The 19,479-nt window shown below is 39.1% G+C and overlaps 1 protein-coding gene and 1 long non-coding RNA gene across 2 annotated transcripts in view; both read right to left on the reverse strand.

Moving 5' to 3' along the window:
- LOC144306498 (uncharacterized) overlaps window positions 1-19,479 on the reverse strand; it is a 102,691-nt gene that overhangs the window by 16,859 nt on the left and 66,353 nt on the right. The window lies entirely within an intron of this gene.
- LOC144306350 (cell division cycle-associated protein 4-like) lies at window positions 11,188-13,599 on the reverse strand. Its single transcript, XM_077885789.1, has one exon. It carries the CDS (start codon window positions 13,532-13,534, stop codon window positions 12,806-12,808), a length of 729 nt encoding a protein of 242 aa, XP_077741915.1. The 5' UTR covers window positions 13,535-13,599; the 3' UTR covers window positions 11,188-12,805.

Raw genomic sequence — 19,479 nt, forward strand, 5'->3', positions numbered from 1 at the left:
TGGTATATGTTGAATAAGTATTTGTTGATTACTTGAATGGATGTAAACCAAACCTGTAATTCGATGCATTATTTTTCTTTTCCTGATGATTTTTTCTTTCTTTTTTTTTTTGGAAGTACATGCTGAAATCCCTCTACATCCAAGGCTCTGGATATAAGAACATGGTGCCCCACTCCAACAAGCAGGTCCTAATGTACTGCTGGTCATATAAGATTACATAATGCCTCTCATCTAATATGTGGCTGACACCAAGGAGTGATGGTAGGTAATAGGAGGCTGAGAGAAACCAAGCAACTCTCAGATGACATTTGACACTACTCAGTGTTTTAAACCAAATGCATCTATTTCTCTGGTCTTGCCCAGAAATGCAGAATTAAAATGGTAACCAGGACACCTGGGTGGCTCAGCAGTTGAGGTCTGCCTTCCGCCCAGGGTGTGATCCTGGAGTCCCGGGATCGAGTCCCACATCGAGCTCCCTGCATGGAGCCTGCTTCTCTCTCTGCCTAGGTCTCTGGCTCTCTCTCTCTGTGTCTCTCATGAATAAATAAATAAAATCTTTAAAAAAAAAAAGAATTTAAATGGTAACCAATTATTTAAAACCAATTATTCTGGGCAGCCCTGGTGGCTCAGCAGTTTAGCACTGCCTTCAGCCCAGGGAGTGATCCTGGAGACCCAGGATCGAGTCTCATGTCCGGCTCCCTGCATGGAGCCTGCTTCACCCTCTGCCTATGTCTCTGCCTCTCTGTCTCTCATGAATAAATAAATAGATAATCTTTTAAAAAAAGAAATAATTATTCTTTTTTATTCCATTTTTTATTATGGCAAAATATACATAGCATAAAATTTACCACCTTAACCATTGCTAAGTATACAGTCCAGTGGTATTAAAATCATTCTTAATTTTGTACCACCATTACCACCAACCATCTCCAGAACTCTTCTTATCCTGTAAAACTGAAATTCAATACTCATTAAACAATAACTCCTTATTCAGTCTCCTCTCCCCAACTTCTGGCAATCACCATTCTACTCTCTGTCTCTATGATTGATTAATTACCTTACATAAGTGGAATCATACAGTATTTGTCTTTTTGTAACTGATCTATTTATCCATTCAGCCAATCTCTGTCTTTTGTTTAGGGAGATTAATTCACTTACATTTAAAGTAATTACTGATAAGAACAGGCTTATTTCTGTTATTTTGCTATTTGTTTTCCACATCTTATAGCTTTTTTCACCTCTCTTGTCCTGCATTACTGTCTTCTGTGTTCATTCGATTTTTTTTTTTTTAATAGCGAAACATTCAAATTCCCTCCTTATTTCCCTTTGTGTATATATTATACTGATTTTCTTTGTGGTTACTATGGGCAATCCAAAGTTACTTACACTCTGGTTTGAATTTATGCCGGTTTAATTTCAATAAACCACAAAAACTCTGCTCCATTACAGCTCTGCCCCCTCTTTAAATTGCCAATGCCACAAAATTACATCTTTACACGTTGTATAGCCCAAAACGTAAATTCTTTTAAATGCATTAATCTCTTAAATTACATAGAAGACAAAAAGTATAGTTACAAACCAAAGTGACAATAATATGAACTTCCAGATAATGATTTTAAAAATGTATTAGTCTCTTAAATCATGTAGAAATAAAAACTGGGAGTTATAAATTAGTGCTGCAATGTTACGAGCTTTTAGAACTGCTGGTATATTGACTTTCAGTCTTATATTTCTTTATATAGCTCTGAGTTTCTTTATTTCTTCATGTAGCTCTGAGTTTCTTTCACTGTAACTTGCAGGGTTCCCTCAAGCATTCCTTCCAGGGCTGGTCTAGTGGTAAGAAACTACCTCAGATATTAGTGACCTGGAAATGTTTTAATTCTCCCTCATTTTTGAAGGACTGTTTTGCCAGATACAGGATTCTTGGTTTACAGGGTTTGTTTGTTTGTTTTTCCTTTCAGCACTTTGAATATATCTTCTCATTCTTCTGGCCTCCAAAATTTCTGTTGGGAAATCTGCTGACCAACTTACAAAGGATCACTTATAGGTGGTGATTCACTTTCCAATTGTCTATTGTCTATTGACTTTTCTATTGTCAAATTTCTCTATCTTTTGAAACTTTGATTATAATGTCCTATTGGTTCTGTTTTTCTGGAGAACTCTGATCAGTATGCCCACCCTGGCTCCTACAAGCTGCATATTACCTGCCCCTGGAACACATGGACAACTGCCAAACATGGAGCTGGAGATAGGGGAGGGGTAGAGGCTACTGTGCTAAGGGCTGAAATTGATCAAAATTAACCACAATTTACCATCTAAGTCTTCCCCTGAAAGTTGAAAGTTGCATGCCTTCAAAAGATTCCAGAGTTCCAAAATAGTTACATCAGACAGACTCCCCCAGTACAATATTTTTTTTAGGTGGGGGGACAGATTCCTCATGCCTACGACTCCACTTCTTTCCCAGAAACCAAGGAACGGTTACTATAACTATGGAGTCCAACTGTCCTTTTCAAGCACTCACCCTTGACTCATCCCATATTTCTTTTTCTGGGAAATAATGATAGCTCTACTTTGATAAATAAATAAATAAATAAATAAATAAATAAATAAATAAAAGGTGGGAGTCACTGAGAGACAGACTGAATTAAGGCCAGCCACTCAAAGAAAACAAATTGAAATCTTCCCTTAAAAATGTCTGCTTTTTCTTCCTGATTAATAACAAAATTATTGTATAATCTTCAAGAGGAAACTTCAGTTTACATTACTCATTGTCAATTAAGAGCCCAGCACTGAGATAAAATGTCTGCACAAAGTATAATAAATACAATAAGGAAATGTGCTTATATATTATATCAAATATATAACCATCTTGAAAAATGGTCTTCATAACATTCACTTTAAAAATTGATTACTATAATAACAAATGCTTTGATCCAATTGGTAATATTAAAAAGATATAATAGATGTGAACCTTGTTACAGAAAATAAACTCAAGCTGCCAATAGTAATTACTAAGGTATATCCCTCTCCATTGCAATATTCCATTTTGTGTTCTTTTTAAATATCAAACTTGAAACTATTTGTATAAAATGGAATGATTTCAATTATATTTTTTTTTCCAAAAATAAATTTTTATTGTGTGGAAAATCATGCTTACTACTTCCTGTGGTGTCCTGACATTCAAAGTCCTGTGAGTCTCCCTAATTTGGTCACTCAAGTCTGTCTGCTGACATTCTATCCTCTTCACCTCCCCAAATACTAAGTTGCTTAGTACATCTGTCATTGCTGTGAATTAATCCTTTATTTCTGTGGTTTATATTTGATAATGAAATTTTATAAACTCTTCTAATTGTAAGTTCTTCAAGGGCAAGAACTATGACTTTCATTTCCTGTACAAATGTCCCACATTACCAAATAACAATCAATAAAAAAGATGGTGTTGATCCAAATTACTCATCTGGGGGTTAAATTAGATATCAGTTTACAGCATCTATAAAAATAATATTTATCCCAGTTTCTTGACAATAGTTGATTACAACTTTCTTTTTTTTTAAGGTTTTATTTATTCATGAGAGAGACAGAGGCAGAGACATAGACAGAGGGAAAGCAGGCTCCCCACGGGGAGCTCAATGCGGGACTCCATCCTGGGACCAGGACACACCCTGAGCCGAAGGCAGATGCCAACCGCTGAGCCACCCAGGGATCCCATGATTACAACTTTCTTGAGCTTTATTTCCTCCCTCTTTCTGATTGCCTGAACCAAGCAAGCATGTATAACTAAAAGTTTAATAAAGAAAAAGAAAGATATTATAAATAACAGATCATACAGCATTGCACAGATCTAAATATATCTGAATAGATAACTAACATTTATTTAGTTTTTATTAGGTGATTTGCAATATTTCAACCCAACTTTGGCTGAGTCTGATTAACATGGTCACTTCTCTTTACCTCTCATTCTAAGAAACAGAGGTTATGAAACCGATACCTTTCTTTCTTTCTTTCTTTCTTTCTTTCTTTCTTTCTTTCTTTCTTTCTTCTTTCTTTCTTTCTTATTGAAGTATAATTGACATACAATGTTATATTACTTTCAGGTGTACAACATAGTGATTCCACATTTCTTTTTTTTTTTTTTTAAGATTTATTTATTTATGATAGACAGAGAGAGAAAGGCAGAGACACAGGAGGAGGGAGAAGCAGGCTCCATGCCGGGAGCCCGATGTGGAACTCGATCCCGGGACTTCAGGATCGTGCCTTGGGCCAAAGGCAGGTGCTAAACCGCTGAGCCACCTGGGGATCCCTAGTGATTCCACATTTCTATGTATTACTCAATGCTCACCACTAGCGTAGTCACTCTCTGCCACCACACAGTTATTACAATATTATTGACTATATTCCCTATGCTGTACTTTTCATTCAGTGACTTATTTTGTAACAGGAAATTTGTATCTCTTAATCCCTTTTACCTGTTTCATTTTACTCACTCCCCTTCACCATGGCAATCGCCAGTTTGCTCCCTGTATTTAAGAATCTGGCTTTTGTATTTGTTCATTTATTTCTTAGATTCCACATATAAGTGAAATAATACGTTATTTGTCCTTCTCTGACTTATTTCACTTGGCATAATACCTTCTAGTTCCACTCATATTATCATAAATGGCAAGATTTCATTCTCTTTATGGCTGAGTAATATTTCATTTTATATATATATACACATATATACATAATGGAATATTATTTATGTTATATACACACATACATGCCACATATTCTTTTTTCATTCATCTACTGATGGACGTGGGTTTCGTTCGTATCTTGGCTATTGTAAATAATACTATAATAAACATAAATGTGCATATACCTTTACAAATTAGTGGGGGGTTTTGTTTTTCTTTAAGATTTTTTATTTATTTATTCATAGAGACAACGGCCGGGGTGGGGGGCAGAGACACAGGCAGAGGGAGAGGCAGGCTCCACGCAGGGATCCCGACTTGGGACTCGATCTCGAATCTCCAGGACCATACCTCGGGCTGCAAGCAGCGCTAAACCGCTGCGCCACCAGGGCTGCCCACAAATTAGTGTTTTTATTTTCCTTGGGTAAATATCCAGTGATTTCTCAAAAATTCAAAAATAAGAATACCTAACTAGTTTTCTTAGGTGATGTATGATAAAATAGTTATTGGGGTCCAAAAGGCCCATTTGCCTTCCTTTCCATCCATACACTCTTCTTTTATATTCTTACTTCTCATTTTCTTATTCCTTCAAACCAGGAGTTCATCCATCATGGGGTATTTGGCCAAAGTTGCCATAGCCCTGTGTCCATGTTTGCAAGCCAGCTTTGAGATTCCTGATAAAAGGTGCTATCAAAAGTTCAACGTGTTTTTCTTATATTAATAGGCAACACAAACAAAAATTGTCCCCAAGGCTCAGAAAGATTGTAATATAAATGCATGAATAAGCTCCACAGTAGGGGGAGATAAATAATCTATGGATGGACAAATCTACTATATTCAGTTCATTAAGAGTCTCAAACTCAATTTTAAAAAGGGGATTTGAATATTAAAAACAAACAGGAAGTCACATATTTGGCAAATGTGGAGAAATTCAAATCCTGAACAGTAGCAAAATTCTGCATTCACAAAAGTTGAGTGGGTTCTAAACTTGGCAAACATGCTATTTGAACCCCTTTTCAAAGAGGGAAAAATGCTTTAAAAGGCTAAAAAGCAAAGGCATCTTGGACATTAAAAAGTTTTCTTTTTTCTTTTCAGAATAAAGACTCTGATGAGTTATGTATAAAGGAATCAGAAACACATGGATTAAGCTTTACTTAAAACAAACATAGGTTTAAATGTGGGGAGAAAGCTATGAGCACAGTTTGTTAAGAGCTTCCCTCAATCCCAAATATTTGCAAAAAGAGTTGATTTTTCCGGAACGCAAGCTTTCTGTGTCTAGTTTGAGGGTATCATTCACTGGAAATTGCCATTCACCTAGTATTCTTCTGGCTCAACTACAGCTGCCATTTGCTCTTTCTTGCTTATCTGCCTCAAATTGTAATTGACTGTTTTCTATGCCATGTTAATGCTCATTTACAAAAGCAGACTCATAGAGCAGCAAATAGGCAGCTCTGTGTTCTTGAATTGGAGCATGTTCTCTGCCTGAACAGCGCCTATAAACATTACCAGGTGCATCTTTTAGGCATTGTTTCCAGAGTGGCCATCTCACAATGCTTCTGATGCCTCTCCAACCACTTTGGCTAAATTGGTTTCATGTGCCATTCACTCTAATTTCGTGGAAGGCTGGTTTTTCTCTGGCAATGGGTGACATTTTCCTGGCCCGGCAATCACATGCCTAGGAGGTTTCTACTCTTGCATGAAGGCAATTTCTGGCCAAAGGAGCCTGGCTGACATGCTGGAGGCTCAAATCCTCCAGACACAGCACAGTCAGAGAGCAACTGGCGCCATGCTGCACATTCCCACCCATCTTCAGCATTCCCAGCACATTAGGGTGAGTCAAAGGTCTTCCCTTTGTTTTCAACAAGTGAAATTAGGTCTCCAGGATTTAAATGCTGAGTTAGAGTTCAGCTCATAGAGTAAATAGGGAAATTGGAATATAATCATCTAAGTTAAATAATTGAAACAGTGGGTATCTAACTTGACTAGGAAGCTTCAAAAAAATATTGATGCCTGAGTCCCGTGCCCCAGAGATTCTGACATAATTGGACCACTATGTAGTCCAGGTATTTAGATTTGTTAAAGCTCTCCAGATTGGGCAGCCAAGGTAAAAAACCTCTCCTCTAGGGCTTCAGGGTTGATGATCATAATGAAGCTAAGTATGAGGATACAGTTTTGATACTCAAAGCTGGCTGCATATTAGAATCAGCTGAGGTGATTTTTAACCTACTATTACTAAAGCCTAGACTCACCCTCAGATTTCTGATTTAGTTATATATTTACTATGGTCTAAGCTTTGTTCTAAATGTGAAGTGTATATATACACACATACAATATATTATATAAGCCCTGGTCTAAGTGTGTTCTAAGTTATTGGTCTAAGCTCTATTCTAAGGATATATATATATATAAAACAGATAATATATAAAGCCTATAAACTAGTTACTTATAGCAGCAAAAAGCCTATAAACTAGTTACTTAAAGTAGCTATGCCGTAATAATGGCCCCAAATGATCCTTGCTTCCTGGTACAAGGGTGTTGTCTTCTCCCACATTGAATCAGGGCTCATATGTGTGACCAATGAAATACTGCAGAAGTGATAGTGTATGATCAAAGCTAAGTTAAAAAATGCATTACAAGTTGCACCCTGGTATCTTGGGTATCTTTATTTTGGAGGAAGTCAGATGGCATGCCACATGACTCCCAAGCAGTCCAGTAGGGAGGCCTTTGGGGACAGAAAACAAAGATTTCCACCAAGAGTAAGCACCATATTGTCATTCATGTGAGCAAGCCACCTTGGAAATGGATCCTCTACTCCTAATCAAGCCATCAGATGACTGCAGCCCTTATTTAGAGAAACCCTGAGCTTGCCAACCCAAGTTGATCCTGCATTCCTACCCGGAAAACCTGTAAAAAATCTTAATCTAGTATGTCAGCTTAATTTTTTGTAGCATTAAGATGATACTATTATTATTCCTATTTTACAGTTGGGGAAACTGAGTCATGGAGAAGTTAAGTTGACAAATGTAAAATTGCAGAGCTATGGAGAGTATATTTGGGGACTAAATGAGGTGATTTGTTTTCAAAATCTGTGCTCTTAAAAGTGGTGCAGTGGGGATCCCTGGGTGGCGCAGCGGTTTGGCGCCTGCCTTTGGCCCAGGGCGCGATCCTGGAGACCCGGGATCGAATCCCACGTCGGGCTCCCTGCATGGAGCCTGCTTCTCCCTCTGCCTGTGTCTCTGCCTCTCTCTCTCTCTCTGTGACTATCATAAATTAAAAAAAAAAAAAAAGTGGTGCAGTGACGTGGCTCATGCATGTTGTTATGTATTGCTTGAAGGAGAAGGTACAATGGCAATAATACACCAAAGAAGGTAGATTCACATGGACATCTTACCTGTTGGGCATGCATTGCCAATTGTTTCAAAATTATTAGACCATCAAAATGCTATCATTCCCCTAGTCATTTTCTATACCTTCTGTTCTTTCCTGTAGCACATTTCCTATAGCACACAGCTTTGAAGGAGTTTTCAGAGGATCATCCATTCCAGCCATATGGTTATTGTTTTTCTTTTGTTTTGTTTTACCAGTACCCCAAAACATAGTTAGAAAGTCCATGTTGCAGATGGATCAACAAATATATCCTCATATCTAAAATTTTTTCTGCCTTAAGTTAAGCCTTCATTTAGATTTTACAATCTTTGAGAACTAGGCAGCTGTTTATATTTTAAAGAAATCCTTCTATGTGGTGTAAAAAAAAGTCCAGATGTTTAAGAAGCAGAAACACCTTGGCTCTGTCTCTGTTGTGTAACTGGACAAAGCACTGGATGCCCATTTGCTACTCTCAGGGATTCTAATTAAACTGTCCTTGAATGGGGTCTACCCATGGGGTTTTGTAAAGCCCTCTATATAATCCAATGTGCATCCAGAATTGTAAACTATTGATACCATTTCTTGTATTCTGACTTTCCTCACTTGTTAAGTGCAGGTAATAATACTAGGCCCTAGGTGTTGTTTTGTGAGGATTAATGATAAGTAATTAAGATGAAGCTCCAAGAATGGTATTTAGCACATAGCTGGCACACAATGAATGCTACCCATTAGTATTTGGGGTTTGTTTTAAAATTTTTATTGTATTATACAAAGGTTTAATACTTGCTTAGATACATCCATTCATTTATTTTTCCCTAGTGAGTCCTAATGCTTTCATATTTAGAAATCCCTTTCCATCCATACAGCAAGTAAATATGCATCTCATTTCCTTCAAGTCTTTTATGATTCCACTTTTACGTTTATCCCACCTATCTGGAATTTATTTTAGCATATAATGCAAAATGAGGCTAGGACTTAAATTTTTTCCCAGAGTGTCCATTTTTCCCCAACATGCACTGAATCCACTTCTTGCCCCACTCATTGGTAATGCCTTCTTAGTTACATATTAGATTTTTAGGCATAAACCAGCAGCTATTTCTGGAAAAGTTACTTTTGTAAATGGATCGTTTTGTTATTCTTGTCCTAGTTTTTTCAATGTTTAATTATTAAGGCTTTGTAACACCATTTTTTTTTTGGAACACCTATAATATCTGTTGGATTAATGGAAACATTTACCACTTTTCTTTTTTTTAATATTATTTATTTATTTGACAGAAAGAACACAGCACAAGCAGGTAGACCAACAGGTAGATGGAAAGGGAGAAGCAGACTCCCCATTGAGCAGAGAGTCAGACATGGGGCTTGATCCCAGGACTCTGGGATCACGACCTGAGCCAAAGGCAGATGCTTTACTGACTGAGCCACCCAGGCACCTCACTACCTTTCTTTTATTAAAAATTTTTTCAGTATTCTTGACTGAAGTACCTTTTGAAAATGTCAAATTCTTACCTTGCCTAAGATCCTTCAGTGATTCCTCATTAGCTAACAGAGTCCCTTAATTTCTCCCTTAAGTTACCCCAAATGGAAAGATAAGTAAATTATTTACTCAGGATCAGGGGGCGTAATCCAAAGAAGCCTATCAGAAGGCCAATATTCCACTTGCCTAATGTTCCATTTTTAAAATAGCAACTTTACAATCTATTTTCCAACACATCTACTTTTTTCCCAAGTACACTTTATTTTTAGAGCTATTTTAGATTCATAGCAAAATTGAACAGAAAGTAAAGAAATTCACCATATACTGCCCCGAGATCTCCCCCATTATCAATATTCCCCACCAGAGTGTAACACTTCTTAGCATTCATGGACCTGCACTGACACATCGTTATCACCCACAGTCCATAGGCTACATGAAGGGTCACTCTTGGCGAACCCTCATTCTATAGGCTTTGACAAATATGTCATAACCTATACCCACCATTATAGTATCATACAGAATAGTTTCACTGCCCTAAACATCCTCTGTGCTCTGCTTATTCCTCCCTCCCTTCCTCCTTCCCTGGCAACCACTGACCTTTTTACTGTCTCCATAGTTTTGCCTTTTCCAGGATGTCATCTAGATGGAATCATACAGTATGGAGCCTTTTGACATTGGCTTTTTCACTTAGTAACATGCATTTAAGTTACCTTCATGTTTTTTCATGGCTCGATGGCACATTTCTTTTTTTTGTGTTACTTTTTTTGTTTCTTCCAATAAAGTAGCACTTCAGTAGATATGATATGTGTTTATCCTATTACTTTAAATAGCACTTGTCCCTTGTGCCTACCTAGTGTGCCCTGGGGGTAGCACAGTTTGAAAACCAAGGACTTATTGGAAAAATGCAAGTGCTGTATTATGACATACTAAACCCATTTTTAAATCTATCTCCTGTGTATCTTACAGACTCAATTTCTACCACGCCTCACATGAACTCAAAAGGCACCACCATAAAACAATTTGCAGTTCCTTAATGACAGTGCTATGGACAATAATGATGATTGTGATGATACATTGGCTAGTAGCTTTTGTGTTCTTCTTCTTTGATGTCCCAGTTACGTGTAGGACATACATTAAGACATGTGATTGTTTTAAAATAAGTCCGCAAATTCTTTGTTACTTTTCTTTTCCAAAGGCAGGGACTGATTTTCCTTCCCTTGACTGTAGGTTACATTAGAGACTGGCAGAAATGGCAGTGTGAGACCTTAACAATTTGGCCAAATGACATTACAACTTTCTCCTTGCATTTTTTTTTTTTTTGGATCATTTGGAGACCATGTTATTAGGCCACTCAAGCAGACTTGGAAAGAGATTCACGTGGTGAGGAACCTAGACTTCCTGCCAGGGTCTAGCAATGACTTGCCAGCCACATGAATGATCATTCTGGAATCAGATCCTCCAGCCCTAGTCAAGCTTACATGACCACCACCCCAGAGGACATGTGGACCACAACTTCCTGGGAGACCTTAAACTGGAAGCACCCAGCTAAATCACCCCTGAATTCCTGACCCAGAAACTGTATGGGATAGTAAGTGTTTAGTATTGTTTTTTTTTTTTTTTTTTTTTTTTTGGTTTGATGGATAATTTTTAATAAAGAGACGCATACATGGCTGATGTTAAAGAAAGGTCACATGTTGGAAAGAAACAGGTCTTTTTGGCCAAGGGCTGGGTAAGGAAGGAAAGGCAGAAGCAGGAGTGGGGCAGGGGTGGGGAGAGAGTGCGGTCTTACATGTAAACCAGTGAAACAAATAAAGGTCTGAGTGTTCCTAGCGTCCAGGACAGCGTCACGGGGTCACGCGCGCAGGTACCCCAGAGCCCACTTAGGTGGCACTGCCCCACCAACCCCACCAACAGCCCCCAGGATTGGGAGGTCACATGTAGTGAGTGTCCAAATTTAATTCTAGACTTAACCTTGAAGTTCTGCCCAGCACCAGCGTCCCAGAGCAAGCGTGGCACTCTGCAGGCCCGCAGTACCCAGACTGCACCCTTCCCACGCACACTGGGCACCCAGCAGCCTGTGCACGCCAGCCCAGTAAACGTGGGTCCAGCAGCCAGGCGAGTGTTGACCGTTTTACCAGCAGAATGGGTTTATTCAGGAATAAGAGAATCGCAACCCACTATGGCAGAACCAGAGGCAAGGCCAACAAATGAGAGGAACGTTATTTATGGAGGAGGGAGGAAGTTGGAAGGGCTGTTTTGAACAGAAGTCCACAGGCGAGAAGTGGGAGTCCAGGATGACAGGGACTCGTCTCTGGCCGTTTCTGGTGGGTTTCTTCCCGTGGGGCCTGGAACCAACTCTCCGGCCGAAGCTTCTCCTGCTGGGCCAGTGACTTACGATCCTTGATGTCCAGTGGGACAGCGGGAGAGCCCCCCGGACTCCTCACTGCATTTTAATGACGCTTCCCTTGATCAATGTCCACGCCAGTCAGGGGCCTCCACGGTGGCAGGGCACGTACAGGAGGGGTCCCGGGAGTCAAGAGCCCCTGAAGGCACCGCCTGACGCCCCCGGGGGCCGGAGACCCTCGCCTCCAACACTGACACATAAATAGGCATAAATAAAACCCTCCGAGATCCACACTGGAGACATGGCTGGCACAGCAGATCTGGTAATGACACTCAAGAATAAGAGGTGGGGCAGCGCAAGGTGCTCTAATTGTAACAGGACGTGGAGAAGGCTCACGCCAACGTAAAGAGAAAATTCATGATCCAGGTACGCTACACAGAACGTAGTGAAGCCTCGTGTAAAAAAGTCCTTATTTAAACCTTATAAAAAGAAATACACCAACTGCAACTGTTTAGGTTATAAGTTTCTAATGTAGCAGCAGAAAATGTTTATAGAAAAAATATACTTTTAAGAAAATAGCTGAAAAAATCTAAAAAGATAAAAGTATAAAAAGTTTAAAAAATATATCTTAAGACAAAATATTGCCCAAAACATATAAAACTTAATTTAAAAAAATTCACCTATCTAAAGTTAAACCAGGCTGGTCACGGAGCTGCAGCAGGACACCAGCGGCCGGCCTGGGTGACCAGCCCAATGGAAAACCACGCAGCCCCTTCAGGAAGAAAGGGGAGAGGGCGACTAGATGTTGTTCTGGAAGGTTCTCCTCATCACAGACAAACCAGGCGCTGAGCTCGCAGATGCACGGCAGCGAGCACTCCCGGCCAAGCACTCTGGACGCCTTACGAACCCATCCGTGAAGTGTCCCATCGGGGCATAGGGGCCCTCTCAGGTCTCCACCAGGATCTCCACCGCGTGGTCCAGCTCGCCCAGATCCGACCTGCAGCTGGAGCCGGGAGGCGGGGTGGCCGCAGCGGTGAAGGCCTGGAGCCCACTGCCGTGGCCCGACTGGGTGCTGCCCACCATCCCCGTGAGCACCGCGTCCAGGTCGTAGTAGGAGCTGTCCACGTCTGAAAACAGCTCCTCCACAGAGCCAGGGGTCTTACTCTCCAGCGTTTCAAAGATCTGATCTAGTGACTTCTGAAAGCCTCCTCTGTTCTCTCGAGAGCTGTCCACTTCCCAGAGGCTGCTCTGCGGGCTCCGCAGGGCCTGTGCAGATGGGACCGCGGAAAGTCCCGGGACCAGGCCTGGCGTGCGGCCATCTCCCACGTCAGCGGCAGGGCGCTCCCCCTCCTGCTCCCGCACCGAGCGACACAGGATCTCAGTGGACACGAGGCGGTCCAGCGGCGCCCGCCCTGCCGCCTGGGGTGCCAGCACCCGCCAGGTCCCGTCCTGGGTCATCTCTTCTTGGATCTGCCGGAACCTGTTGGCTATGAGGACCGAGCGACAGAGGTTGGGCTCGACCAGCATGTGGCACAACTGGAGTTTGACCAGGGACATGTCCAGGAGCGACTGGCGCTGCAGGCTGTAGGAAGGCGTGGCCTGGGTGCCCGCCAGGCCTCCTTCCACGTCCTCCCCGTCCTCGGCGCTTTTTCTCTTTAACCCTCGTGCAAACATCGTGCCCTGGCCGCCGCCGTCCCCGCCGTCCCCGCCCGAGCCCGAGCCCGAGCCCGAGCCAGCCGCCGACCTGTTTAGTATTGTTTTAAGCAGCTGAATATGGGGTAAGGTGGTGTGCAGCAATCCATAACTAATAGAGCTATTAAACCTCCATAATAATCTGAGATAGTTTACATTATTAATCTCCATATTTCAGAAGAGGAAACTGAGGCATAGATAGGTTAATTTACTTGTCCAAAGACACCTTACCAACACACAAAGTCAGGTGGTCCAAGTGCAGACCTTACTTCATACATGCATTTCATGTTTCTGTGCTTTTCCCCACAGTGAGTCTTCAGACCAGCTTATTCCTCCACCTTGGTTCAACCTTAATAAAGACTATAGACTGAAATAGAAAATTACTAAAGTCACTACACAAAGGGGAATAAATTTATTGGCAAAGTCAAAGTAACCATGCTACTAAGTCTGAGAGAACAAGTGACAGTATATGCAGGTCATTTCATTTTACCTTCATATGAAATTATAGTAAATAATCCTCATTTTTAAGACTCTATTGGGTGCCTGGTGCTTGGTATATTCTGTATATCTCATTTTTACCGCAACTCTAGAGAATGCTTATTCTTACCTTCATGTTACAAATGAGAACACTAAAAAATGTTAATATATTCCACATACTGAGGAAGAAATAGATTTCACACAAAGGCCCTATTTAAAAAAAAAGACTAAAGAACAAAAGTAAAAAGTGTCATAGAAGTACTAAGAGTTAATAATTATTGGGAGAGGAGAGTTCTATTCCAGTATTCAAGATAATGAAATTTAAAGCAACAGATTCCTTACTAGTCCAATTAGCAGAAAATATTTTTAGTGAAAATTCTGAGTCCTGGGATACAGCGCTGATTTTTTAATATCAGGTGAAACTAATAAATTGCTACAACATTTATGGGAAGCAGTTTGATGACATATATTAAGAATATCAAAAAGTTAATGCCCTTTGATCCAGTAACTCTATTTCTACATATATGTCCTAAAATAATTGTCAAACAAGTAGACAAATACCTCCATAGCAAGATGTTTATGATAACTCTATCTAGAAGAGAAAGGGAAAGGGATAAAAATGAAATAAGTTGAATACCTCACAGAGAAATAATAAAATAAATGACTGAGTCCACAAGGCAGAGGATTATGTGGCCCTTAAGGAAGATATTTACCAAAAAATATATTTTTACTAAAAATACTTGACAGATATTGAGACCAAAATAGTCATTATGATGAGATTACTGCATTTAATTGAGAGATTAATTTTTATATTCCAGTGTATCTGCATTTAGGGATCTAGAGTGGTGTATTAGTTTCCTACGGGTGTTCTAAAAAGTACAACAACCTGATGGCTTAAAACAACATAAACCTATGGTCTCACAGTTCTGGTGGCAGGAAGTCTAAAATCAAGGTGACAACTGAGTCATGCTATTTGACTTCTTCCAGCATTTGGTAGCACCAGGCATTCCTTGGCTTGCAGCTGCATCACTCCAATCTCTGTGTTTGTCTTTTCACGGCTTTCTCTCTGTGTCCTGTCTCCTCATAAGAACACCAGTCATACTAAGTAGGACCCAATATACTCCAGTGTGATCTCATTGTAACTAATAACATCTGCAAAAACTCTGTTTCCAAACAAGATCAGGTTCTGAAGTACTAGAGGTTGAGATTTTAACATATCTTTATTTTTTAAGGGGGATGGGCATAATTCAACCCATAACAAAAATTAAGATATATGAGACAAGACATACTCACAGATTTTGGTTCACTTAAGAGATGTGATAATAGATGGGTATCTGTCCAGAGATGTCCCCAATCGTCTCCCTTTATTGTCCTGAATGAATTTGGGAGGCAGCTAGCCCAGCTACTAAAAGGCATCCACCCTTTCATAAGAGTGTGGTATCAACAGTTGTTGTGCAACTAGCCTAGCATCTGTGTCCTCGCTTTGCCTTACTTTGGATTCTTGGGATCTTTGTTTATAAGCCTTTGAACTCTCGGTTAATTACATGAGAACGTAGGACCACACATCCACTGTCATTGCAAATCAAGAAGAGGACTCATACACACCCCTGCCTCTCACCCTTTCAAAACATGAGATTTACACACATTGCTAGTATCTCCAACAATTTGCAAACTTCCCCTCTGCATTTCACAAACTCTTAATAAATCAAAAAGTTTTGTACACATGAAACTATTTTGGTAAATTAATATCCTATTCTAAAAGAGGGCTTTTAAATACATAAGTCCTTCACTAGTTTCCCTTCCTGAGAATAGAGAATATCTGAAGTTATTTATAATCTGAAGGATCCATCAGATCTGCCCAGAGTTTACTAGGATCAAGATGAATATTATTTTTTTGCTACTATGGTATGGATCTTTATTTATGCAAAGTTAAAATGACTTGTATACTCTTCCGAGAATACCAAGAGTGATTATTTGGGCTGAAAGTGAATGAAGGAAATGTTTCAAAAACACATTGAGACCCAGGACAATTTAAAAGCTTTTTTCTCTTTGGAGAGCGTGGCAGAAATAGAGGCTCTTAAATTCAGTCATCTTACTGAATCTTCTAGAGGTGCTATTTTGCCAAAGCAATCAACAAATTGAGTTCCTCTACCACATACAATAGCTAAGAAGCTTCTTTATAAACTTTAAAGCAATTTTTATGAAATATCTGAAGGATTACTTGCTCTTCACTGTGTCCTTACTTCAGATTGCTTTGCCTTTAGTGTTTTCTGTTTCAGGAAATTGACAACTACCTCCCAGACTTTTTTTTTTTTTTTAAGATTTTATTTATTTATTCATGAGAGACACAGAAAGAGACATAGGCAGGGAGAGAAGCAGGCTCCCCGCAAGGAGCCCAATGTGGTACTCGATTTCGGATCCCAGGATCACACCCTGGGCCAAAGGCAGACCCTCAACCCCTGAGCCGCCCAGGCGTCCCTACCTCCCAGACTTTTAAATGAAAACTTTGGAGAAAAATTTTCAGAGCTTCTAAGACCATTTATGTTCTGGCCCCTAAATCACATATTTGCCTCATTTCCTACAACTCTCCTCCTTCATTTGTATTGTCCAATCTACAGACAGAATGTTCTGTCATTTGTAAAATAGGGTATGGTACATGTCCATGTCTCTTTCCAAACTACCACCCATTTTCTATGACTAAGAGGGGGAAAGGAAATTATCCATTAAAATGAAAAGTGTTCTACCTCTATGAAACTTTTACTGAGGGATTCCTGGGTGGCTCAGCGGTTGAGCATCTGCCCAGGGTGTGATCCTGGTCTCGGGATCGAGTCCCACATCAGGGTCCAGTCCCACGTTGGTCTCCTTGCATGGAGCCTGCTTCTCCCTCTGCCTATGTCTCTGCCTCTCTCTGTGTGTCTCTCATGAATAAATAAATAAATCTTTAAAAAAAAGAAAGAAGCTTTGTTGTTAAAAAAAAAAAAAGGAAAATTTTACTGATTTTCCCAGAATTAGTTTTTTGTTTTGTTTTGTTTTGTTTTACATTAAACATTTTAGAGTGGATCTAAGTAAAAGAAAAAGTCCTCCACCTGTTCCTGGGATCCCTGGGCCCCGTCCCCAAAGATAACCATGCCTTAGATCTGTTGTTTATTGCCACATTTCCAAGTAAGGTTCATTTCTCACTGTTCTGCATTATTTTTGACCATTATTATGAAAGAGGCAGATTTGGCTCTTATACCTTCCCCTATTTCCCTAATGGTCCCCAATTTTTCAGATACATTGTTGACATTTTTTTGGTTTATCTACTATCTATAACTTTAATATGTGTAAAACCTCTATTTTCAGTTCCAACTTTCAGTTTCAACTTTAGGCAGTATATTCTGAATCGCCGGTTTGTAAAATGAAGAATTATGACTTGAACCAGGATGTTCAAGTTGGATGGACCCTGGTAAACTACTGAGACTTTAACTTAAGACTCTGAAGGGCGATACTCTAGGGAAAGCAGTGAACCAGAAATAGGATGAAACTTAAGGCAGGCTCTGGAAACATCTCAATCTTTCAGAAGTGGACACCGAATCGTCTCTAGAAAAATAAAACATTACCCTAGGCCTCAAATTAACTCTGCAATTTCTCATAAACAATGCCTCACATATAAATAAAAAATAACCAGAAGTAAAAGAGGCAACAATTGATTGAAGGCAAAGGAGGAGGAGGAAGAGGAGAAAGAATATGACAGGGATTCAGAAATAGTTATCAGACACAAACTTTAAAATAATTATGCTTAATATGTTCAAGGAATTAAAAGACAAGAAAGAATTTCAGTAGAGAAGTGGAAATCATAAAAAAAGGAAAACCAATAAACAGCACTTAGAATATTTTGATTGCAAAATATTGCTTGCTATAAAATCAACTAATATGATTGTAGGTAAAATGAATTCTACGCCTTTAAATCTGTGCCACTCAAATTGAAATGAAAATAAGAACAAGAATAAATGAAACCTCTTTTCCCTCACCATATGTGAATTTTTTCACCAAGCTTGAATTCCTCTAAACCACACGAATGTTTGTTTGTTTCATATTTAAATTATAATTAGCTTATTGGTTCTTCCTATAGTTTTTTACTGTCTTTTTTTTTTGTCCTGTTTTTGTTGAGAAGAGATATATGTCACCTCTACTACATAAATGAGATATCCCAACGTCTTAATTATACCATGCAGCTAAATGGACAGTATTTTCATTTTGAAATGATTTTTTTTTTCTCAGACGAACAGATACTCATGTTGGAACTTGGACCTGATGTTTTCTTTGTCTGCTGCATAGTTACCTCCCAGTAATTCTTTTGCACACCCCAGTTAGCTCCCCTTTTCTTCAACTCCATGTTCTTTTTGTGTATTCTCTTGTATTATTAGTTTATTCTTATACAATTTTTACAACTATGGTGCATGGGAGTTAAACTTTCTAAATCTTTGCATTTCTGAAAATTCAGCATGCAGACTCTGAGAATCATCTTATTACCTAAACTACTCTGCGATTTTAACATAATGTGTCCGGTTTTGCTATTTTTAGAAATTTATTCAGCCTAGCACTTAATCTGAAGATTGAGGATATTGTGATATTACAACCTTTTGTTTTTAGATCATTTCTTTCTTTCATTCTCTCCCTCCTTCTCTCTCTAATCCTCTCTCCCTTTCCTTCTCTTCTCTCTTTTTTTTTTTTTTTTGGAATTTTTATTAAGCAGATGTTGGGCCTATTAATTAAATTCATCTTTGAAATCTTATCAGTTTTCTTAATTTTTCATTCCTTTATCTTCCTATGTTCTTCCACCATTCTTTTAATTTTAATTTTTATTTTTATTTAACAATATTACTTCAATGCTTTTGTTTTCTGAATTACTTTTTGTCAGAAAATTGTATTCATAATTAAAGTAAAATGGAAAAAACAACCCCTTTATATTTCTCTTCTCTTTTTTCTGTCATTTGTACTATTTATCATCTGTACCATTTATCTTTATAATTACTTTTTTTCTTGCTATTGGTTTTCATAAAATCTCTATTGACCTTAGTTATCTGATTATATATGTATATATATTTAAAGATTTTATTTATTTATTCGCGAGAGACACAGAGAGAGAAAGGCAGAGGGAGAAGCAGGCTCCATGCAGGGAGCCCGATGTGGGACTCGATCTCAGGTCTCCAGGATCACACCCTGAGCCAAAGTCAGATGCTCAACTGCTGAGCTACCCAGGTGTCCCTGGTTATATTTTTGAATGAAGATTACATATTGTTTCACATTAGAGAACATCAATTTTCTTTGCCATCATTTAACCTTTTGTTTAAACGCACTATGAAATTTTACAATCTTAGTTCTCTAGATAATGCATTCCTTGAAAGCAGGAACAGTGTCTAATTCATTTTTTATAGCCAATACCATGCAAATGTATGGGTCATAGTGAA

The sequence above is a fragment of the Canis aureus genome, chromosome 37 (genome assembly GCF_053574225.1).
Source record: "Canis aureus isolate CA01 chromosome 37, VMU_Caureus_v.1.0, whole genome shotgun sequence".
Classification (NCBI taxonomy): Eukaryota; Metazoa; Chordata; class Mammalia; order Carnivora; family Canidae; genus Canis; species Canis aureus.

What these genes read in the sequence shown, in the direction of transcription:
- LOC144306350 (XM_077885789.1), bottom strand. Translation starts at nt 13,534, where the DNA reads ATGTTTGCACGAGGGTTAAAGAGAAAAAGCGCCGAGGACGGGGAGGAC.